Source organism: Nelumbo lutea, chromosome 1 (assembly GCF_056320005.1).
Source record: "Nelumbo lutea isolate HS-2025 chromosome 1, American lotus-T2T, whole genome shotgun sequence".
In the NCBI taxonomy this organism is placed as follows: domain Eukaryota; kingdom Viridiplantae; phylum Streptophyta; class Magnoliopsida; order Proteales; family Nelumbonaceae; genus Nelumbo; species Nelumbo lutea.
The window spans coordinates 216,967,526-216,990,807 of record NC_142684.1 but is presented as its reverse complement, the minus strand read 5'-3'; the positions used below and the strand labels follow the sequence as shown (position 1 = coordinate 216,990,807).

Here is a 23,282-nt window from a genome sequence, read left to right as displayed (position 1 = left end):
GGAGTATGCTCTCTGGTTTGGATTCGAAGCATCGAACAATGAAGAGGAGCACGAGCGCCGATAGCAGGGATGACATTGGCGAAGGATGTTGGAGTGAAGCACATTGTGGTATGCAACAATTTTTAGCTAGCCATGAACCAGGTGAATGGTGAGTACGAGGCTCGGGAATCAACCATGATGACTTACATTGAAAAGTCTAGACCGGATCTCGACCAGGATGAAGACCGAGCCAAATTTATCTAAGCTTGTCCTGAACTCCCCGCTCCGGGTCAGGACCCCCGACATGGGGAGTGGGGGGCAATTGATGAGGGGTGATTTGGTCCAACCTATTCATACACGGACACGTGGAAGCAACCTGCTGATTAGACATCGACTCGGCATTCCTTGCCACCTTAGCGAGCTAGGTCACCTCGGCCAGGATCGAGGTCCGAGCAGCTCATGATGGTCTAACCTGTCGAGGTGACACGTAGTCAACTTCTAGATGCAAGCCAGTTGTCTCCAACCTCTTCGGGATCATGCCATACGTCTATAAGTCTTATCCTTATCCTGCCTAGATCGAACAAACTTGATAAGCCTTATCGGCTAGCACGAAGTCCACCTCCTGGTGCAAAACAAACTCCTAACAGCATGAGTTGAGGACCTCGGAGGTGTTTCATGAGACCTACAGTAGCTCACCTATATAAGGGAACCAACCCCAACGTCTCAAGATATGCACGATTTACTACTCACTAGCCTACTAGCATTCAAGCATTCAGCTCGCTCAACGAAAGTACTAACTTAAGCATTGAAGTGCCCACACTGAGTAAGCTACTCCGGGTCTTCTGAGCCTTTCTCTTCTTGTAGTTCGATTGCCCAGCTAAGCAACCGGCATCCGAGTTGCCCTCTAGCTAAGAGCATCCAGATCATGCACAATCAATTATCATTTTCATCATCATAAAAAATTACCAAATGTAAAGCATGGGCATACTGACTAGTACAAAAAGGATGCCAAAGTACATGGATTAAGAAACCTAATTGCAAAACCCAGCCTAGTCTATGTGTGCCAACATCTTTATATGAAAATTCTTAAGTTCAATACTTGGTGGAATCAATCCTTCCAAAGATCAAGGATGTAATTAATTAATTACATTTCAGTACAAAGTATGGGCCACCCTGTGCTTGTCCATACTTCAAGCCCAATAAAGTATGTAGGACATGTTACAAAATGGAAAACCTATTTAGAGGCATCACCTCTCACCTTAAGCTTTTAGGTTGAACAATTTCTTGAGATGGTATTAGAGTCTATTTGACCACTTGATCTAATGTTTCATCTTTGTTACCTTCATATTATATCTAATTAAATTTCTAGAAGAGGTATGGGCAGACATGACCAAACAGTGCTTTCGAGTTCAACGGTTCCTTAAGCCTAGGGGTGTCAACGGTATTTGAAAATCCAATTTCGAATTTGAGATTCGACATAACCAAATCGAATTCAAATAATTTGAATATCTAATCGATCGAATTTGGATATCCTATTCATATTGAATAACTAATTGGATTCGAATTCGAATATGACTTGATTCAATTCAATAAATATCCAAATTCAACTGATTATTTAATTCTTATAATAATATATGAAATATTTAAATATTTTATATAATTTATATATATATATATAAATAATTAAATTATATAAATATTTTATATATTTATATACTATATATAAATAAAATATTTATTTTATGTATTTATTAATTACCTAAAATAATTAATTGGTCGAATTCGAATATCAAATTTTCTAATCAGGTTCGAATTCGAATATTGCCTGATTTCGATTTGAAATCGATCTGTTTACACCCCTACTTAAGCCTGTCAATTATGCGGGTCAATCCAATTGACCCACTTAACTGTACTATATTTTTTTAGCAAGGATTTTAAAATAGGACCAGTTCCTGGGTCAAATAGTCCGATTGTTTGGTTTGAACGGACAACTTGTTCTGACTTAAAAAAATAAAAAACAGCAACAAACTATTGTTTGGATTGATGGTTCAATGGTTTGACCGCTTGGGTCAGCGGGTCACTGATCAAATTGATGGTTTTTGCAAGGTTCAAAGTATTGATACGTATTGTGTTGGTGGCTTCCCGATATGCCCCTACAAGGGGTGTATCAGGGCCCTAACCGGTTCAGGGGGTGGAGGAGCCTTAAATTGGCCCCCCTGAACTGGTTTTGAAACAAAATAAAAAACAAAAAAAACAAAAAAACACTACTGATATCACCCGATATGCCCCTACCGGCATATCAGGCGTATTGATATTTTGAACCTTGGGTTTTTGGACAAAAAGCGATTTTAAGGTGAAATGGTAACTGGTTCCCAGTTTTCTGCTCCAACCGTCCGATCCGGTCCGGTTTTGGAAACCATGTTTGTTAGTGTTAATGCGAAAAGATTACACGCCAAGTACATTCATTTGAAATAGCAAAAAAAAAGTACATTCATTTGTAATTGATCTTACAGCTACTTATATCTGACCAAATACCGAATTGAACCTGGATTTCTCAAATGTCCTGCATACTTGTGTTGTTCATACATTTAAATTTACTATGTTGAGCCCTAAAAGCTAAATTCTCAAGCTTTACTCAACTTCAGAAACCAGTCTAGCACCATTATACTAAATTATTAAGCAGAGAAGAAAGGCAAATGTGTTGATCAAGAAGGAAACAGGAAGTAGCCATTGATTTGTCTTCTTCGAATGTTTGACATGGTAAGAATATCTCTATTCTACTCCGTCACAACTCACAACTCATTCGAAGGTGACTGAAAACGAGTAATCAAACATGTGGTGATCAATCAGATGGCATTGAGCAACACTGATTACAAGAGCTAACAACCTTTTGGTCAATAAAAGTAAAACAATGAATCAGAGTATAAAAACGAAATTATCGTGAAGTGTGCCCCAAAAAATTAAAAAATATATATATTCCTGCTCCCACCCCATTAACTTAAGAAATTTTGTCGCAAGGAAACCACCCAAGTACCTAACTAAATCCTGATAGAATTGGGGAAAAAGGAAACAAAAGAGAACAATGACACGAGCTCATATTGACATCTGATAATTTTTCTTTCTTGTTTTGATATTGGAGGCCGTCAGCCAGACCTAGTTCTTCCTCTTCCTTATCTTGAAGGTACAGGACCGAATAACATCATCATCAGCCTTCAGTCTCTCCTCAAGGGCTGCTATGGACTCTGGTTTCGTGAAATAGGTGAAAAGCAGGTAGATACCATCCAAATATGTGTTGCTCTCTCCAGCCGTGTTTTTCTTCTTAATGCTGTATGCAAGAGGAATGACTCCTCTGTTGAATACTTCCACGTACATGCCACCCCCAGCAACAAGCAACTGTAAGAGAAAACCCACTGAAAAATATCTTTTCTGCGCACTGAAATTTTAGAACAAACGAGCATAGTTGGGAAATCAAACAAGCCACATTATTTCCTGCTCAAGTGAGGCATTTAATCTTTATGAAGTCAAAAGATCATACAACTGCACTAGGCCAAGTAATCCCTAGTTTTCCCCATTAAGCAGATCCTTCCATCTAAATTTCGTAAAAAAGAAATATAATAATCAATTCATCCCTTTTATTAATAATTATATTCTTATATTAGCCATGTAAGATCAACATTAGTTGTTTGGTTGCTGGTAACCTAGAGGTTTCAGCCTCTTGGGGAAAATAATTTGAAATCTACTCCAATTTTCATTGGGTTGATGTGGAAGAAGAGGAGGTCCCACATATTTGACAAGAAGACATCAGACTGTAATGTGCTTATGGGGAGAATGTTAGCTTGATGGGTCCTGATTCTTAAAGATCTTCAAGGTTTCATGCTTTGATGCATAGAGCATACATATATACACACTTGTATATAAGGGCACCAACTCATCAGCCACGTACTGTTTCTTGTGATGGGTTTTCTGTACAAAAGATCCATCCTCATTCAACAAAAATAACAGAAGGAACCAGTGGAACCTTTCTGTTTTCTTTTTCGTTTTGGTCAATGCAAAAGAAATTTTCACTTAACAAATTCCAACCATAAGAACCAAGTCAACTTAACAGAAGACAAGGCTTGAAAATTAGGAACTGAGTCAACTTAACAAAACTTTCATGATCATGTTGCGTAGATCTTTAATCCCAAGAGAATTAAGAAGCATCTGAATTGCTTTCATGAACAATAGTTTGTATCAACCTTTCTTGTTTAGCTCCTTGAAATGGTTAGGAGGAGATGATATCCATTTTTCTATTTGAAAAACAAATGAATAGGGAAGGGGGTGGGGGGGGGGGGGATTTTTAGTCATGCTTCAGATATCTAAATCAGATATTGGCAAACGATGTTTGATTATCAAAGACAAACCAAGACCGGCCAAAGATCAAGTAGCATATTATTAGTTCCATTCAACATAGACACCAATAAACATTTTGTTTTCCTCTTGCTTTCATTCTGTATTCAGGTACTTACTGATGTGAAGGGCCTTTCTGCATGGAGCCATTGATGTGGACGCGTATTGGGAGCAGTAGCAGCAATGATCCGGTGTTCTCATCCTATCCAATTTGGCAACAAGAGTCTTATCCATTCAGTAGATTAGATTAGACTATTTTGTTATTCTTATCTTATTAAGTTAATAGATTAGATTATCTTATCTTATTAGATTAGGATTAAGAGAGACTTATCTTATTAGATTAGGATTAAGAGAGATTATTTTATCTTATTAGATTAGGATTAAGAGAGACTTATCTTATCTTATCAGTCTTGTCTTATCAAGATTGAGTTGGAGGTCTCCCTATTCAGCAAGGAGTCTCCCTAAGAGCAGGACTCTTGTAATCTCATATTTAAGGAGCCACTAATATTGAATAAAGGCATCCAAAATTTCAGTCAAAGAGAAGAGTAAAGGAGAGTTAGGGTGATCTCTTGGACAAATCACCCCTTAGGTCGCCACGATAGGGTCAGCACGCAAAAGGAGGGGCAAGGGGAAACTAGAGGTTCTCCCCGTGGACCGACCCGTGACGAGATCCTACGCCCGGGCCCATAACATTTTGGTATCAAAGCAAGGCGTCATGGGTGATCTAGAGCAGCTACCATCCAGGGTCCATGAACTCAAGCACCGGCTCATGGAGACCAGCTCGGAAGTACGGGAAATCAAGGACGAAGTCAGGGAGCTACAACGTCTGATGGAGTTATTCCTTTCTAGCAAAGAGAGGCACACAGATGGGGTGGCAGCCACTAGCGGCCGCCAACCAGATCTGCCGGAGTCTTTCGGCGAACAGCAGTTCAACAACCAGGGGGCCACAGTCATCCCCAAGTACAGCAGGTTAGAATTCCCGTCGTACAACGGCAACGGAGATCCCTTGGGCTGGTTGTACCGGTGCGAGCAGTTTTTTCGAAATCAACGGACAGACGACCGGGATAAGGTAAGCCTAGCCGCCTTTCACTTAACAGAGGAAGCGCAACTCTGGTTCTATCGATTAGAACAGGAAGAACCTGGGCTCAGTTGGACCTAGTTCAAGTCCTACTGCCTTCTTAGATTTGGGCCCCCACTGACAAGCAACCCCTTAGGCGAGCTGATTAACCTTAAACAAACCGGCATGGTGGCAGAATACCAGCGCTAGTTCCAGACCCTCCTCGCGAGGGCATCTTCAGTGCGACCGAACCAACAGGTAGACATGTTCACCGCTGGGTTAGCAGAACCCCTGCGGGTGGACGTGGAAATGCAGAATCCCCCCAACCTGGTAACAACCATGAATATAGCTCGCGCCTTCGAACGCAAACTACAACTTAGCCACGGAACCTTCAGTATGGGGCGGCCTCCATCAGCATGGGCATCCTCGGAACCACTCGGAATGGCTCCATATTCAGTAGCCAGCCAAGAACGGAAGCCACATACGAGCAACAATTCCAGATCAGCATCCAATGTGGGGAGCAACGTCGTTGCACCCCCTATTAAGCACTTGTCCAGGGCTGAGATGGCGGAACGCAGGGCGAGGGGACAATTTTGAATTGCGATGAACTCTACTCAGCAGGGCACAAGTGCAAGAGACTTTTCTGCCTCCTGGTGAAACAAGAGGAAGATGAGGATGAACCCTCCTCATTGGAACCCGATCCAGGAGGGCAAAGTCATTCCACCTGTCCGGGATTCCTTTCACGGTGTTTCCCGACACCCATCCTGAATTCGAGCTTGAGGACAAGCTCATAGTCCAAGAGGGGAGTAATGATGTGGACGCATATTGGGAGCAGCAGCAGCAATGATCCGGTGTTCTCATCCTATCCAATTCGGCAGCAACAGTCTTATCCATTCAGCATATTAGATTAGACTATCTTGTTATTCTTATCTTATTAAGTTAGTAGATTAGATTATCTTATCTTATTAGATTAGGATTAAGAGAGACTTATTTTATTAGATTAGGATTAAGAGAGATTATCTTATCTTATTAGATTAGGATTAAGAGAGACTTATCTTATCTTATCAGTCTTATCTTATCAAGATAGAATTCAAGGTCTCCCTATTTAGCAAGGAGTCTCCCTAAGAGTAGGACTTTTGTAATCTCCTATTTAAGGAGCCACTAATATTGAATAAAGGCATCCAAAATTTCAGTCAAAGAGAAGAATAAAGGAGAGTTAGGGTGATCTCTTGGACAAATCACCCCTTAGGTTGCCACGATAGGGTCAGCATGCAAAGGGAGGGGCAAGGGGAAACTAGAGGTTTTCCCCATGGACCGACCCGTGACGAGATCCTACGCCCAGGCCCATAACAGCCATGGACCCTAGGATGACAACAGGTGAAATATTTCATCCAAGTGAAGACCAGAGTAACTAAAATCATTCAAATATACATCTAAACTCTCATCTATAAGATTCAAGAAAGTCTTCTAACCAAAACAGAGGATTCAGGTAGCTCTAATTCTGTTGCTTTACTCAAGAAACGTGATTCTCTAGAGAAGGTAAAGTTGAAAGTAGAGATTTCTTTGAAATTCTTGAAGCCATGCCAGTTTGATAGTCTCTTGATGGCATTCCATGATATCTGTGCAAGTTCAAGAAACTAATTGAGTCATGCCACAAGCCAGTCAAATTCACACACAGTGTTATGTGAATGGTCAGTATTAGCTGGAAAATCCTACAGTGAAGTATTTCGATCTTGTCATGAATGGGAAAGTTAATGTTATGGCAACTGGAATGTGTGGAACACTCTACTGGACAAAACTCAAATATCATGTTGCCTATATTTACTGGAAAAATGGATCAAAGTTCTCTTGACAACTTTTACTAAGCACTAAGGCTGTATTTGGTTTGATAGCAAATAAGAGAGAAACAGAAAGTTCTCATGCAATTTTACAAAATTTGTTAAGAAATTCCACTCAACTTTCTGTTTCCATCTTATTTTCTATCATACAAAACATAGCCTAAAGGAAGCACTTTTTCATGGAAGACTGTAGTGAATAGCAAACTATGAATCTACACTGTAACTACACTAACCAGAGCATATGTGCTAGAATTGTCATTCCCCGTCTTAGACATACTAGTGACAACCAGAACTACAACAAAATTACTAAAAAGATGACCAAGAACAAAAAAAGGGAAAAACATTGCAATAAAAGAAGTAAAACCATCATGCCAATCTCAAGGAGACAAAACTGGACTTGTAACAAAAGCATTGCAAACTCAAGTTAGAATTTGTTATGTACTCACTATTCCGAAAACGAAAAGAACTTAATAAAATAAAATAAAAAGAGACACAATAACACAAAGTCACAAATGATTATACGGTACAACGAAGAATTCACCTGGTACTAGTACCATGAAATACATCTCGAGATGTGTAATATTACAGTGTTAGGCATTAGAAAAGAAAAGAAAAAAAAAGGTATAATGTTACGGTGTTCATAATGCAATATTTATATCTCAGGATGCTTCTGAATGAAATCAAAGGGGAAGGCGAGATTTGAATTACCTCTTCATACTTTTGAGTGAGATTAAGACGCTCGTCCTCCGACATGTCGGGCCTCAAGACGGCCATGGTCTCGTATTGGCGGAGGCCAGGTGGGCACTGAGGCTCTTCCTTGCCATCCAACAGCGAAATCGAGGAACCAGGTGGTTCATCATCTTCGACTCCTCCTTCAAAGAAGGAGCCAGAGAAGTCTAGAGTTAGGGCCTTCACAGAAAGACCACGGCTGCTCCTCTGGCTCTGCTGATGCAGGTGCTCGGTTATTTTGGGACAAGCTCTAGAATTGACATTGAAGGAGGTTAGCGTTGGAGCTGAGGAAGAAGGTGAGGTGAGAGTGGGGCAGTAGGAAGAAGAAGTGAGGATTGAAGCTAGTGAAGGAGAGGCCATGGTTGCTGATTTACTGTTGCTTTTCTTGTCAGACAAAAAGGCAGAGGGGAGAAAAGGGATGGAAGCATGAAACGACTAGGACCAGAGACGGAAACCGGATAAGGAGTATGCGCGCATTACGCACAGGAGCGTCTATTAACGTTGGACAGTACAGTGTATAGAATGTGGTTATATGTAGACAAACGAAGACGCACCTCTCTCCCTCTCGTGATGGGTCTGTTCCTCACAAATGGACGCCTCACAGGCACATCCACCGTGCATTGGGAACATCTCCCGTCAATTATAATTAATAAGTAGTGAAGATGTTTGATGTGCCTGTGAGGCGTCAGGTGTGAGGAGCAGATCGGGTTTTCTCTCTCATCCTATCATGGAGAGAACTGGATCTGCTCTTCACACTTGGTGCATGCATATTCAGTGAAAAATAATTTATAAATATGGGAGATGTTCCCAATGTGATGTGCGAGACACGTGTGAAGTGTGAGGCACTCTATGTGAGGAGCAGATCCGGACATGGACTATAGGCTAAGTTACTATTTTACCATCTTCCATGGTTCCACCACTGATGGAATCGGGTGTGCTTGCCGCTTGTCTGCCTAGACAAGAAAGATCTTCCACTGGATCACAATGACCTTGTAGTGTGGAAAGCAGGAGTCCGCTTAAGAATGAGTTGGTTCAGTCAAACCACTTATCCGGGTCAATATATAAGCTATTCTTTTAAACAACAGCCCGGTTTGGTGTATCTTTCCGCATGGGATGTTGACTTTTTAGAAGCTTGACAACTCGCTTTTTTATCTTTTTTCTATTTGGTTGGGGAATATTTTTCGGCTAAAAGATCATATCCCAAAAAGACACAAGAAGCTTGATTGGAGTTTATTTTGAGAAGCTATAAATGGAATTTCTTGCCTTTTTTTGTCTCTTCTTCATATGGAAAGATGTGCCTCCAAGTCCAATCAAACGATCTTTAAGCTACCAAGATCATTATTTAAAAGCTCACTGTCTTTTGATTATTAGATCTTTTAGAAGATTAAAAAAAAGACTAATTAAAGGTCTATTTGGTTTACAATCGGAATAAGAATCAAAATTATTTGGAACCGGAATTGGAATTAGAATGGTCTATTCCCATAGTTTGTTTGATTCAGACAGGATGGAATGGGAATTGGAATCAATAGGATAAGGTTTCATTTCCAAGGGACGAGGGGTAGGGAATTGTCATTCCCTCAAATGGGGGAACGCTATTCCAACAGGAATGAGAATAGGATTCTGATTTTGCCTAATCAAATAGTTGGAATCGTAATAGCCCATTCTGATTTTGATTCCCACCCTATTCCTTTGAACCAAACTAGGCCAGAGAGTTAAAAATCTTGTGATGCTTTGCCCATGGACTTTACAAACCATGAACCATATTTGTATATAGTATATGGCAAGGTTTTAAAAAAACAAGCCAGAAACGGAGCCGTTCTAGCCATCGATTATCGGGTAGACGGTTCAACCGTCCAATTTGAACAAAAGGCCTATTCCGACAACAAAGCTAAAAAAAAAAAGTAAAAATAAAAAATGGTCAAAAACCATTGAATGGATCGGCGATTCGACTACCCAGGACAACAGGTTATTAATTGATTCAATGGTTTTTGGCTAAGGACCGGATTTGGAATAAAACAGAACCAATTGCCTAAACGATTCTCGAAATGAACGATCCGTCAATCTAATCAACGGTGGTTCGAAAACCATGGAATATGATGGTTATTGTTTGGTAAATAGCATTGATAGTGGATGATTCCATCACTTGGAGCCCATCTTACTACAATAGCAACAAAAGAAAAACTGTGAATGGGAAATGACTCTTCCATATCCTGAGAATCATCATATTAGTAGTGAAGTTTCACACTATCACGTCTTGTCTCCATTCACCATCCACTTAGAGAGGTAAGAGTACTTTTGATTGAGAGAGAGATGCATGCAGTAGTGACCCCTTAGCTTGAAGGCACATGATAAAAGAAAAAAAAGCGATAACAATAAACATCTCTTCAGTCTTCACTACCAAGTACATACAGATACAACAGTAATTGCGCACATACATGAATATAAATGGATCAATTTGAAACACGTAGGACCCTGGTACATATCTAAAAGGGTAAAAGGAAAGAGAAAAGTGTTCTAACGTGGATGCTGTGGTCTGCTTGACTCCTGGGTCTTCAGCTAGTCCATAGTTAGATTAGGGATTTCCTTTTCCTATTATTAATTAAATATTCACATAACAACACTGACAGGTTTTTTTTTTTTTTAAATTCCTAAGTTTTAAGAAATTGATTAATTCTATTTTTATTATTTTAATATTGTCTTAAATATTTCTACTATTTTTTATAATTGACTAACTCTACCCTTATCATTAAGTTCCGTTAACATTCCGTCAAAATTTATAAACGTGACCTATAATTTTTTTTAAATCCAATTTTATCCTTACCATCTTCCTCCTTTCAATAGCAGCAAACCGAGCTGGCTCGTTCTTAACAGTGGCGGAGATAACCCCTCCACCTCCAGCTCTTCATTCTCTCTCTCTCTCTCTCTCTCTCTCCTCTTTTTCCCTTCAACTTCATCGTCTTCCCCTCAACTTTAGACAAGATGTTTCGACGGACCCTTATTCTCTCTATCCAAGATGAAGGCGAGCCAACCAGAAACAGCTTTGTCATTTGTCTACCCACCACAAAACTTTGTTGCGGTTTCTTCATCATCGTTGTCATCATCGGAGAAGACGGCAATGTCTGTATAGGTAATAGCGGCGGAAGAGCCGGTAGGGTCCAAGGAAGGGGCGGACAAGAATCGATAACCATCAAGTGTCGTGGAGATCACTCGGTCGTCTATCGGTGGACAGTTGTTAATTTTCCCCAGGTGAAATTCTAGGGCATTCTTTTGTTTTTCCCCTTTCTTCAGTCCTCTACGCGTGTGAAATGGTTCCAACCTCCAAACAGAGCCATCAGTGATGAAAAGTGGAGAGAGAACAAAGGGGAAGAAGGAGAGAGAGAGTGAGCGAGAGAGAAAGAGAAAGGGAGGGGCTCTCTTCTTTGGCCTTGAAATAAGCTCTGAGCGAGTTGAGGAAGAAAGAAGAGGGGAAGAAGATGAAGAGTTGGGCTGAGGAAGAAAGAATCGAGCGTCATCGCTCGTCGACAACATATTGAGATTCTACGATCATCAAATCTTGGAGTAAGAAAGGACGGCATTTTTCTAGCAAAACCATCGAGATTTCCATCCCTTGGTGTAATTTATCCACTTGTAAAGAAGCCCAACAACATTAACATCATATCCTATCTCCCTTCTGACATTTCAGTTAGATCCACCGTAGTAGAATCCCCCCCCCCTAAAAAAACCGGTGACCGATCCCCGATCCTAGGCATCTCCAGCGAGATGCAACACAAGGGATGCATTTCCTTTACCCGCATTCTGATCTGCAAATTCAAATTCAATAATCAAATCTCCAATTAAAATGAAAGAAATTGAAAACTGAAGCAAAGAGTGTTTGTATATTGGACTCATTTTTGTGTAGTAAAAAACGAAGAGCTTTTGGAGACAAAGAGAGCCAGGGAGAGAGAGCTAGCGAAAGAAAAACCTGCGAGAAAGTTCTGAAACCGAGCAGAACCCTAGTGAGATGGGGAGAGAGAAGATGGAGATTTGATGAATTTGAAGAGAAAGATGAAGACCAAATTAGACCTATGCAGCAAATACCAAGCTGAGGAAGATGGAAGAACCGGAGTTTTCAATTTAATTAAGGGCAACGATATTTCAGCCCTTTTGTCAATACTTTAAGACAATATTGAAACAGTAGGAATAACGTTAATCAATTTTTTAAACTTTAAGGATAATTTAAGAAATTTATCCTTTTTATTAATATACGTTTTTTTAACACCCTTTTTATTAATATACTACTTCGACTGTAATCACTTTACTTTGATACACACAAGTTAAAAAGACTAATATAATTTAGGCTTTATTATTGTATGCATGGTTTGCGTTTTTAATATTATTTATATACATTACTAAATTCATTTCAAGAAAAGAAAGCCGGAATCACCACCTTACCTAAGTGATGGAGGAGCTACCCCATTCGTTTCTTCCTGAATTAATTCTTGTCTCTCACCCGGCCGGCTATGACCCATCCATCATCTAACTTTATTCGAAAATTGAAATTAATAACACTAATCCCACGAGAACCACATGTCAGTGCCCACTACAGGCGTTTAAGGGCACTAATCCTTAGAGCATGAAGTTATTCTATCGTCTATGATAATATATTCAAAAAAAAAAAACTCAAGGATTAGAAGAATAAACAAATTAAGTATGTATTTCGTTCAGTAGACGTGTACGAATAAATCGTTTATTTGTATTTTTAAATTTTAAATGTTTATTTATATTTTTTCATTTTAAATGTTTATTGTTTTTGTTGTTTGATTGAGTTTTACTTTAAATATTTTTTTATTTTTTACCTTAAATTAATATCCATTAAAGTGTGTCACATCAGTACTTGGTTTCAAGAAATATTAGGAGATTGGGGGAAATAAGAACTTGATGTTTCTCCAAATGCTTCGTGCACAAAAATCAAAGTATTTCAATTTTCTACTATTTATTTGATAAATGATGAAACCAAACAGTTGTTTCATTTTGCTTCATTTACAACAAACATTAACACCTATGTGACGTTGATGTAACAATATTTTTTCAATAAACATGCACGGAACAAATACAGCCTAATATACAATCAGTTGGTGAACTGTTTATAAAACGGTATCCAATTCGAGGCATTAATGTCTTATGAGGTCACTTTGAGTTTGAATTAGTATTACTTGGGGTCTAGGGATGGCCGGCCCATCAAACTATAAGTGTAAACCTATGGACGATTTGCAAAGTAATCTCTTTCTCTCTCTCATCTATCTCCATTAATAATGGCATTCCCACTACGCTCAATCTCCCTAGTTATAAGACAGTTTTCTATTCCCCATGTCTTTTCAATCTCTAGTAAAATAATTTTAAGTAACAAATCTCATGATTAAAGATTTAAAGGGCAAGAGTTAGTCTCCTAAAGTCAGATATCTCAGATGAGAACGCTCTAATCGATCATCAGTCATGAATGAAAGTGAAAGTGAAAGCGTTGATTAATTTTAATCAGATAATCAACACTTTTTTTTTTCTAAATAAAATGGGTCGGTAGTCTCTTTTCTAGACGGCCTATCCTGTTTCATCCAAGTGGAGTGATGAAGTGATAAATCAATCCAGAGTCCAGAGAGTCCAGACCGTATATCATACGTGGCTACGGGGGGACTCTGTACACTCCGGCCCCTAGTCCGTCCATGACGTCGAAACTGTAGTTATATTTGATCCAAAAGGTTGGTAAACCATGTTTTATTATTGTTTTTTAAGTTATCTCCATTTTCAAGCCGGGGTTATGAAGTCAGGACTCCTGTGACCCAGAACATCATCCTTTTAAACTAATCTCAGAAATGGCCAAAGACAGAGAGAACGAAACTAAGCGATACGGGAGACACATGGAGCCTCCTTTGTGCGGCGGCTGCGGCCCATTAATATCCTAGGCCGACGCGCAATAATGAATTACCACCACACCTCTTTCAGTTTGTCTGGCAAAACCATCCTATAAATATCATTAAAAGATGGGTTTTGTAGTTGCATTGACATTCTACCAAATCAATCATAATGGGTGTGATGCCTATGAATTTGGTATTCTTCTTTACATGAAAAAAACAAAAAGAAAAAGAGAAATTATAATGGATGATGGAATAAAGGGCATGTTTTGGAATTTGGAGGGTGAATGTATGGGCCTGAGTGTTTGGGTGTTGGGTGGGAGGACCCATATCTTTAGTGGGGAGCCGTGGCCTAGTCCCATCATAAAAAGTAGAGAATATCATAATGTTTTGTTGATCAAAAAGTTCCTCCAGCTCCAGGTTTATATTATTAAAGTGTCTATATCTCTATCTAACAAAAACATTACCTTAAACTTAAATTCAGTAGACTACCTCAACTTCTCCCATAAATACACAGCAAAAATGTCTCCCATCTTCATAAATCCCCAAGTTTTGTTCTCTAACACCATCCTTTCATCATCTCCCTGATTTTAGGGCGATTGGAGATTAATGGGTCTTCCCACGACTCCAAGCCCTCCTCATCTCTATCCTCAAGCACTTCAACGAAAACTCTACCAAGCCTTCATATTTTCAGTTCCAATCCTTTTTTCTATAATTCTGTTGCTCTTGTTCTACCTTTTTTACCTCAAGAGAAGGGCTTCCAATCTCTCCCCCTCTCCTCCAACTCTTCCACTGAGATCAGGTCTAGCCACTCCTTATAACCACCTGGTACTCCTCTCTCTTCTCTCTTCTCTCTGTTTGTAGGTTTATCTGTCTCTCTCTCTTTCTCACTTTCTGTCCTCCGATGTGTGTGGGTTATTAGTTGTGATATAACACCCAGTAGAGTGTTGAACTCAATGAATCATCATTTGATGAAACTTCCCATAACTCTGTATAATACCCATCTGATGAAAAATTTTCTCTTCTCATGTTTCAGTCTCCTGCCGTGGCGTTGAAAGAGGAAGCCAAAGACAAGCTTCCCATAATTATATTTGATGAGGATTTAAAATCCCGAGAGTCACAGTAAGTATGATATTCTTGCTTTGCTTCCCTTAAATTAATTTATAGTATATATACCTTCGATATCTGAACTTACTTTATAGACTCTACCTACACCTACTGAATTCTGTCTATTTATTTGCCCTTTTTTCAACACTGCCCCTAGATTCTGACTATAGAACCATGTTTCAATTCTAACATTCAAGAATTCCAGCTTAATGATTGGTTAAGCTAAAAGCTAGCATAATCAGATAAGTTTTGACCATTCTGGTCCGCAGATATTTGTAGCTCTAATTTTTAACTCAATACTGTTTTTAGTCGAAGCAAAAATCAACTAAATATCGATTAGAAAAGAATCAGGGATTTTCCAACTCACTGCAATTTGACCCAAACAACAAGCTTCTTTCTTTAAATAGAAAAAGCATCATTGATATCAAATCAGTAAGATTCAGGGGAGAAGGAGACTAGGATTGGCATTTTCAACTCAAGCTATTCCGATGCTAGCAGAAACAATCGCCCCTACCCAACCCACAAAAACAAAATCTGCAACTACGAACGCACTGATACATGTGGGCCGAATGCCATCAATTATAGAATAAATCAACCGTTGGTTTATAGACTAGACGGTAAGAACTCGATTGGTTATTGTTGCTTTCTGTGACAAATTTTAACGAATATCATATCGCCTTTGCAGATGTTGCGTGTGCCTGGGAGATTTTGAGATTAAGGAACAACTAAAGCAGATTCCTTCTTGCAAGCATGTTTTTCACGTTGATTGTATTGATCACTGGCTCCGGGCAAACGCAACATGTCCACTTTGCCGCTGCTCCATCCTTCTCACCAGAAAATCTATCTCCAACCCTCCTCTTCAGTTCAATTTGCTGCAACAAAATGACGATGCAGTAGTGGTGGCACCCGACCATTACCCACAAATTGTATCTTCGGAAGCAGAATAGGTCGATGTCAACAGGAACCTCACAAATTCTTCTACCGAAGATGGGTGGAGACAAATCCAAGGATTCAGATCTGGTGGGGGGACAGGCTTTACAGAACCCAGTGAAGATAGGCAAGAGTTGTCGGTTTCAAGGGACAACGAAGGAATCAGTTATCATCCACATGGAAACACAGCTACTGTGCACATCCAAATACATCCTTCATGATTCTATCTATCCACATCCAACCCCTATTTGATGAATTGATTTGAAGTTTTTTTTTTTTTTTTTTAAAAAAAAAACATGATACAATATCATTAATTTTCAGCCCCATGTCATTTCCCTTCCAAATTGCACGAGGGTTTTTCTCATACTTAGATGCCTGATCAATGTTTGTACAAAGTTGAGGCAACTTTAATTCTTTCATTTCATACATTAATTATTCCCAAATCTCAAAATTCGAACAGAGAATGGTCTACAATACAGACGGCAATGCTTCATATATATGAAAATAGAAATATTTAGCAGGTGGCCAAGTCTCAAAGGCCAAAGCTAAAACATTATATAGGCTACCAATAAAAGAACCAAAACCAGGAGGATAGAAGTGGTAGTAATCTTAGCAGGCATCTTTCCACCGTCGGTCCTCCAGAAAATGGCCTCATAAATGGGCCAAGAATTCACAACCCCAAACCCAGAAATAAACAACTGCACCAACATTTGTCCGAGCATTCCATCAGAACTGATCAATTTCGCAAACCCCACTACAAATGCTATTAAGTTGAGTATTGCAATGGCCGTGAGTGGCACAAACAGTGGTGATACAACTCCAAACTCAAAGATGCCTTGCTCGTATCTCTTGCTTTGTTCATCGTCAACCACTTTGCTGGTCACATTAAATCCCAAGGAAGAAAAGCCAATCCGTTTGAGAATGTAATCTACGGACCCGAATAGGTAAGACGAGACTCCCCTTATCAACCACATTCTTTGATCGTTCCACCACCTCTGGATTGTGCTTCCTGCTAGGGTGAACTCAATAACATCTTGTCCATAAGCTCCCAGGAAAAGGAACCAGTACAAATAGAACCAAGGGTCCGACATCTGCATGCACCATGACCATGCCATCCATTTTTTTTCAGCTTATTCTCTTCTTATGTAATGCCATAGCATGAGAGGTTGAGAGGGAATACACAAATACGTACCGCTGGGAACATGGAGACCCCATTGATGAGAGCTAGCTGAGGGACGATGGCATAGATGGTGATGGGAATGGACCATATGGGCCAATATGCATAGTGAGCATAGTTAAGGGCCATTAGCAGGCCCATGGATCTAATACCAAAGGCGATTGGGTTGTACCTGGAGAAGCCCACCTCCAGTAGACCAACACACCAACGTCTATTTTGGGTCAGTGCATCAGTAAGGTTGAGTGGCACATCCCCTAAGAACGCAGCCCTATTAGGGTTGCAAAACACTGACTTCCATCCCTCACACTGTAGCCGATATCCTGTGTAGTAGTCCTCAACTAAGGATCCATATCTGAAGCCCATCTGCATCACAGTTTCAGTTTAGGTTAAAAAAATAATGGAAGTAGTATTAGTTACCTTTAAGGATAGCGGCAATTAGTCCTAATCCCATGAGAACACCACAAACCCATCGTTGGATGTGGATGGGTAGAATGTGCTAGATCAAGATTCAAGAGTGCTAAAAATTAGCACCCACAGAAGATTATAATAATAAGCAAATTAGCTATTATTAAAGATTTTCAGGTATCATACCTTTCCCTTCCTACATAAGCAAAACTTATTAAATACCTTGTAGCCCCAGTCCGTGGCATGCTCAAAAGTGCAACTGGCGACATGGTGAGACAATGCCGAAGGCGTTGCAGACATGATGGGTTTGGCTTGTAGTTGTAGGACTCCAGAGGATAAGAATGAGGATGGGCCTCCAAACAGCGATCGTCTCCGGAAAAAACATCCACTGCCAACGTAGTTTGGGCCAGCGGACCCATCTGAACCCATTGGATTTAACTGGAACAAATGCTTCTGTTCATTACCGTAAATGTCGTGCTTGTCAATCCCATGGAAACGCTGAGGAAATTGAATGTAGGCTAATTTCGGGGCAACAACAGGGTCGAAAAGATGGCAGAGAACACGAAGAGGGGTTCTGGGATCGTTGGAGTACATGTCACAATCCAAGGTTAAGACCACTGGTGCATTGCTCATGGTCTCTGATACTCGCAGCTTCATAACACAAATAAAATCAACTAATCCACTGGTGTATCGTATGGCTTGAATTAAGAAAAAGTTCAATAAAGGATGAAAATCAGTGTAGCGTCTGTAAATTGAAGAGAGAGGTTGCTTACTAAGACGTTGAGGGCTCCGGCCTTGAAATGGTGGGGCCAACTACTGCTTTTTTCCCGGGAGACGTACACCAGGTTTGGCATTGCACGGCCAGTAACGTCCTTATCCGTCCTACTATCCAACAAAACCTGCTCTCACAAAACAAAACACAACCAAAATGATTGGAGGTGGTAAGGAGAGTAGCATGGGCCAAATTTTTGTGGGATCAACGGCTCTCACAACCCTTATTATATTTGAAGAAGGCATTTTTGCCCTTGAACTAAAAAGTGGCCAATTTAAGCCCTACGTTTCAAAAAAAAAAAAGTTCAATCGTAAGCAGATAATGATGGGTGTTCTTCATAATCCACTAAATAATGAATAAAATAATAAAAAATACTGATATGGTAATGTTAAATTTAAAAAATTGAAATTTTGCAAGTGGGTCTTATTGAATAAAATAAATATCTATTTAATGTATAATCATAAATGTTGAAAATAATATATAAATAGGTCTCACTTGAAATTTACTCTTTTAAAATAAAAATAATAGGTGAGTTCCACTTGAAATTGTAAGTGGTTCTTCTACTGTTGATGTTGCTTCTTCCCCTACCCGGGATATATCCCGGGCTCTTCATGCTCCAACATCTTGAAGTGCCTCTCCAATGTCCACACTCTTCATAGCTCTTGGACACTGTTATCACTAGGGGTGAGCCATTCGGTTTATTCAGTTAAAAATTAAGGCAAAAAAATCAAAATTTTAAAAACCAAATCAAAAAAAAAAATTAAAACCAAACCAAAACCAAAATTTTTGGTTCGGTTTACGGTTATTTTAGTTAAAACCAAATTTTAATAGTATATACTTTATTATATATATTATAGCATACAATATATACAAAGTATATATTATAAAATCAAATTTTATTATATTACATATTAATATATAAATATATGTTACGTATTAAATATTATTTGTTACATATAATAAATTAATAATAGAAAATTTAGTTAATTCGATTAACCAAATTTCTAAATTTAAAAACTGAAACCAAAAATTAAATCAATCAATCGATTTAACCAAAAACTAAAATCAAAATTTTCAGTTTGATGTTTTGAAATTAATCGAATAATGCTCACCCCTAATTATAACATACAAGGCCATGAACATGATGGCATTCAACAAGTTCACATTCACTGCTTCTCTTTACTGTCTATGGCAAATTAATTACCTCAACATGTTTATCAGCCACTGTGAGATGGAGGATGGTAAATCGTATTGCCATTTTCATCTCTGGAGTAGAAAAATGTTTCATCATCACCCATTAAGCTCAGCAGCAGTTTCGGTGCCTCCGATTGGTCATACTTCACACAGGTGCAGAAATGGCCCCTCCATGATCAATAAGCACTTGAGTTGCTTCGGGTCTCACCCCAACTAGTTCTAAGAGGACCTCCACTCAGCCTTTCATTGCTGCCAGATGGAGAGGGGTATTCCCATCTCGATCGTGAGCAAAGCAGACATGAGCCTGACTGATACCAACTCTTTTAGTGTCAACGTCTCTAAGTAAGGATCGAGAGCAAGCTCAAGGTTGAGGTGGATAGAGAGAGATGATGCACTTACAATTTTAAGTGGCGTTAATTTATTTATTTTTTTAAAAGAAAAAATTTTAAGTGGGACCAGTTTATATATTATTTTCAATATTTATGATTATATATTAAATAGTTTTTATTTTATTCAATAAGATTCACATGCTAATTTTTAGTTTTTTAAGTTTAATAATATTACATCACTATTTTTTATTATTTTATTTATTATTTAATGAATTATAATCATTATCATTAACAGCCTTATCTGCTTATGATTAGATTTTTTGTAAGTCTAAAGTCTAAATTGACCATTTTTTAAAATTCTAGGGTAAAATTGCCTTTTTGGAATATTACAGGGTTGTTTGAAATAATTTGGCCCAATCCACCATCCTTCGATCCTGAGCACGTGCAAATGAAGCCGTCGTCAGAGGTGGGTCCGACCACGACCACGGACTCCATGCTACCACAGGCATTGTTTCATCATGATGATGAACAGGAATACAGGATGGATGGCGTGATTGAAGAGTTCTACACTTACAAACCTCAATTACAGTAGGATGATCTTGACGCGTAAATCCTGGCGTCCATTTGTTAAAGGCTTGGCGGTGATGATCGCTGGAGATGAAGTCATTGACAAATCCACCTCTTCTCTCCATCACGCTTTCTATCTTCTCTTTCATAATTTCATACATCATCTGTCAACCACAAATTAATTATCAGAAACCATGGTTTTTTAAACTGGATCGGATCGGACGGTTGGACTAAAAAAACCGCGAATCAGTCAGGTGATTAGTTCCGTTTTCCCCCAAAACCGGATATTTACAAAAAAATAAACCATTGATTTGGTTAGCAAATCACCGATACAGATGTTCGAATGGTTGGAATGTTGAACCTAAGAACAAGACCCCCGACCGGTTTATTCTCCGGGTGGGTTTTAAAAACCTTGTTAGAAATAATATGATAATTTTGTAGGGATTTGGAGGGCTTGCGAGATGCAAAGCGCTATCATTTCTAAATCCATTATCTTTGAGCCACGTGGTTTTCATGCAAGCATAGCATTTCTAAATCCATTATCTTTGAGCCACGTGGTGTCACATCAGCATTATGTAGGAAAAAACGGTGCTGCAGAAAATAGTCATTTGTTTGGAATCGTTTTTCATAGAAAATGATGCTCCAAGCCATGCCTTGGAAATTGGGAAGGCATGGTTTGGAAAAATATCAAATTTGGCATTTCTTGGAGCTGCATTGCTGCTTACGGGACAATTATGTGACAGTAAATGATGGATAAAAGTACAGAAAACGTTTCCTGAAGCATTGGTATCAAACAGAAAGAATTGTTGCTCCAGGAAACATCCTACCTGACAGCAATAATTCTAAACAAAAAAAACACCATTTTGTGTTTTTTGAAAAAACCATACTCTAAACCGCACATCAGAAGCAGCTACAACTACAGTATTGATACCAAACATATACCTAGTTTATGGGGTTTAAGTTCACCACAAGTTGTGTGTGATTTAACCTAATACATCAATTTAATACCTCGATTTTATTACAGAGAATTAATAGTTATTTAAAAGAATTTTAGAGAGAAAGATGGATTTAATAAAATTAAACGAGATTTGAGGATTTTATAAGACATAATTATGAGTTGAAAGGGGCTTTTTGTGATTTATTATTTTTTTTATAGGCTACCCTATGTTTCCCTTCCTTTCCCTAACTTTTCCTGTGATGAAACCCTCACCTGTCAATCTGTCATCTTTGCTATTTCTGCTAATTAAAAACAAATAAATCAAAGGCAAATGCCCGTGGATAGAAATTTGTGACATGATAAACGACTTTGAGGAGGGAAACAGTATATTTGCTCTTATTTAATATATTTTTAAATAAAATTAATCTATTTTAAAAATTATATTAAAAGAATTATTTCTAGTGATATTAGGAACAAAAACTACCTTTATCAACTATAATCCCAATAAAAAATTAAAGCCCTAATACAATACTGAATATTGCATTCTGTTGTCAAATCATATCTATGCTTTCCATGACACATCTCAACCGTGTATCTCAATAGTAAGTATACATGGTTGGGATGTGCTGTGGGACTTACCTTCATCTTCTCCGTTTGGGCGCAACTGTGAGTCGATCTAAAATACGCATCGGGGCACCTTTCCTCTATTCGAAATTCCTTACAGAAAGGCAACCAGTGTGTAGCAAACTTGGCAGCTTCCATCAAAGAAAAGAGCGTAAGCTGCGAACCCCCGTCATCCGATACGTACACAGACACCTTGTCTGTGGGATAATCGTAGGCCATGACTGATAAAGCAGTGTTAACGACGCTCAACGGAGGTTCCTTGAATGGGTCGGCAGTGCATATAAACACGTCTAACGCCGGGAAGTTCTTCTCATCAACAACCCGACTGAGATTCTCTATGAATACCTTGCGACGGACGGGACGCATCCGGAAGGCCTGTGCGGTTACCCACATAAAAGAGAGAACGGCGTCGGAGAGTAGCAAGAAGAAAGAAACAAGGGAGAAGGAAAAGAAGGTGGTTGCAGAGCCAGAGAGGAGAGAGAGGGTATGGCGATAGAGCAAAGCCGAGATGGCAGTCGCATATACGAGAGCAAAAGCTCGGTTCAGAGACGTGCGACGCAACACCTCAAACGAATGGAGAGGAAGAGCAGGAGGAGGAGGAGAGATAGGGGTAGAACTGTGCACGCAACTTTGGTTTTGGTTTGAGCCTCTCCTCTTCATCTTGGTCTTGGCCTCTTGGGTTTTCGCTGCTGGCACAGGGATGTATTGGATTTGGATGGGTAAATTAATTAATATAGCAATTCGAATGATTTCTTGGGAGGAACAGGAACGCGATGTGCAGACACGATGTGTCATGGGTTGGAGAGTCGAGACAAAAATCTTGTCACCGGCACTGGACAAACCTTTCACGTTAGTGGGTACTTCAGTGTTCTGGACACATGCATGAGGCCCACATCTTATGCACACTAATTGTAAGTTATTGGGTGGATAGGTCCTACTCAGATTCAAACATTATTTATTTATTTATTGCTGCCCCATACCCATGTTACATTTGCATTGACACTGAAACGACGGCGGAGAGTGCCTATCAATCAATGCCTCCAAAGAAAGATAATATTTGGCCTAAAACAAAAAAGAAAAAAACAAATAAAGGTTAAATGGCCCCACATGCCATCGGCCGGATAAGATTTTACCCATACGTTGTTAACAATCTCCACTCTCTAGGTAAGTTATGTTGGCTCTTTTCTATTATCAAGCTTTTAGCTTTTGAGTGACATCATTTAGCTCTCTTCTACTACCTCGTTCCATCCCCTTTGAATACTTAATTAATTTAACCGTTGGAGTTTTCTTTCTGGACATTGTAGTACTGAGATACATCATTCCTTATACATGTTATCACTCGGATAAGGAAATGAAATTAGCTTGT

At 39.1% G+C, this 23,282-nt stretch overlaps 3 protein-coding genes and 1 long non-coding RNA gene across 6 annotated transcripts; 1 reads left to right on the top strand and 3 right to left on the bottom strand.

Annotated features, from left to right (window-relative positions):
* Nucleotides 1-2,815: 2,815 nt before the first annotated feature.
* Nucleotides 2,816-8,747, bottom strand: LOC148881001 (small ribosomal subunit protein bS6c-like). 3 transcript variants are annotated; one of them, XM_088963181.1, is made up of 4 exons: nucleotides 7,969-8,493; nucleotides 6,895-7,041; nucleotides 4,485-4,567; nucleotides 2,816-3,412 (listed from the first exon to the last, which is right to left on the bottom strand). In XM_088963181.1, exons 1-4 carry the CDS (start codon nucleotides 8,347-8,349, stop codon nucleotides 3,133-3,135), a joined length of 891 nt encoding a protein of 296 aa, XP_088819307.1. In that variant the 5' UTR covers nucleotides 8,350-8,493; the 3' UTR covers nucleotides 2,816-3,132. The 3 variants fall into 3 exon arrangements, with proteins under 3 accessions (XP_088819307.1, XP_088819308.1, XP_088819309.1); XM_088963182.1 differs by lacking the exon at nucleotides 6,895-7,041 and having other exon boundaries at nucleotides 7,969-8,488; XM_088963183.1 differs by lacking the exons at nucleotides 4,485-4,567; nucleotides 6,895-7,041 and having other exon boundaries at nucleotides 2,816-3,372; nucleotides 7,969-8,747.
* Nucleotides 8,748-10,580: 1,833 nt separating this feature from the next.
* On the bottom strand, nucleotides 10,581-12,117 carry LOC148881000 (uncharacterized). Its single transcript, XR_016105547.1, has 2 exons — nucleotides 11,951-12,117; nucleotides 10,581-11,789 (listed from the first exon to the last, which is right to left on the bottom strand). It is a non-coding gene; the product is annotated as an uncharacterized LOC148881000 (long non-coding RNA).
* A 2,244-nt stretch (nucleotides 12,118-14,361) lies between these two features.
* On the top strand, nucleotides 14,362-16,354 carry LOC148880999 (putative E3 ubiquitin-protein ligase RHA4A). Its single transcript, XM_088963180.1, has 3 exons — nucleotides 14,362-14,702; nucleotides 14,911-14,996; nucleotides 15,667-16,354. Exons 1-3 carry the CDS (start codon nucleotides 14,484-14,486, stop codon nucleotides 15,926-15,928), a joined length of 567 nt encoding a protein of 188 aa, XP_088819306.1. The 5' UTR covers nucleotides 14,362-14,483; the 3' UTR covers nucleotides 15,929-16,354.
* On the bottom strand, nucleotides 16,308-22,769 carry LOC148880998 (cellulose synthase-like protein G3). The gene is made up of 6 exons (XM_088963179.1): nucleotides 21,932-22,769; nucleotides 20,367-20,519; nucleotides 18,267-18,392; nucleotides 17,716-18,144; nucleotides 17,104-17,451; nucleotides 16,308-17,002 (listed from the first exon to the last, which is right to left on the bottom strand). The coding sequence occupies exons 1-6, from the start codon at nucleotides 22,709-22,711 to the stop codon at nucleotides 16,457-16,459; spliced, it is 2,382 nt and encodes a 793-aa protein (XP_088819305.1). The 5' UTR covers nucleotides 22,712-22,769; the 3' UTR covers nucleotides 16,308-16,456.
* Between the last annotated feature and the right edge of the window lie 513 nt (nucleotides 22,770-23,282).

What these genes read in the sequence shown, in the direction of transcription:
- LOC148880999 (XM_088963180.1), top strand. Translation starts at nt 14,484, where the DNA reads ATGGGTCTTCCCACGACTCCAAGCCCTCCTCATCTCTATCCTCAAGCA. An exon ending in CCACTCCTTATAACCACCTG is followed by an intron (nt 14,703 to 14,910) that starts GTACTCCTCTCT and finishes CTCATGTTTCAG; the next exon opens with TCTCCTGCCGTGGCGTTGAA. An exon ending in TTAAAATCCCGAGAGTCACA is followed by an intron (nt 14,997 to 15,666) that starts GTAAGTATGATA and finishes TCGCCTTTGCAG; the next exon opens with ATGTTGCGTGTGCCTGGGAG.
- LOC148880998 (XM_088963179.1), bottom strand. Translation starts at nt 22,711, where the DNA reads ATGACACATCGTGTCTGCACATCGCGTTCCTGTTCCTCCCAAGAAATC. An exon ending in ATCATCCTACTGTAATTGAG is followed by an intron (nt 18,393 to 20,366) that starts GTTTGTAAGTGT and finishes TTGTGAGAGCAG; the next exon opens with GTTTTGTTGGATAGTAGGAC. An exon ending in CCGGAGCCCTCAACGTCTTA is followed by an intron (nt 18,145 to 18,266) that starts GTAAGCAACCTC and finishes TGTGTTATGAAG; the next exon opens with CTGCGAGTATCAGAGACCAT.
- LOC148881001 (XM_088963181.1), bottom strand. Translation starts at nt 8,349, where the DNA reads ATGGCCTCTCCTTCACTAGCTTCAATCCTCACTTCTTCTTCCTACTGC. An exon ending in TCACTCAAAAGTATGAAGAG is followed by an intron (nt 7,042 to 7,968) that starts GTAATTCAAATC and finishes GAACTTGCACAG; the next exon opens with ATATCATGGAATGCCATCAA. An exon ending in CAGAAAGGCCCTTCACATCA is followed by an intron (nt 3,413 to 4,484) that starts GTAAGTACCTGA and finishes CTAAAATTTCAG; the next exon opens with TGCGCAGAAAAGATATTTTT.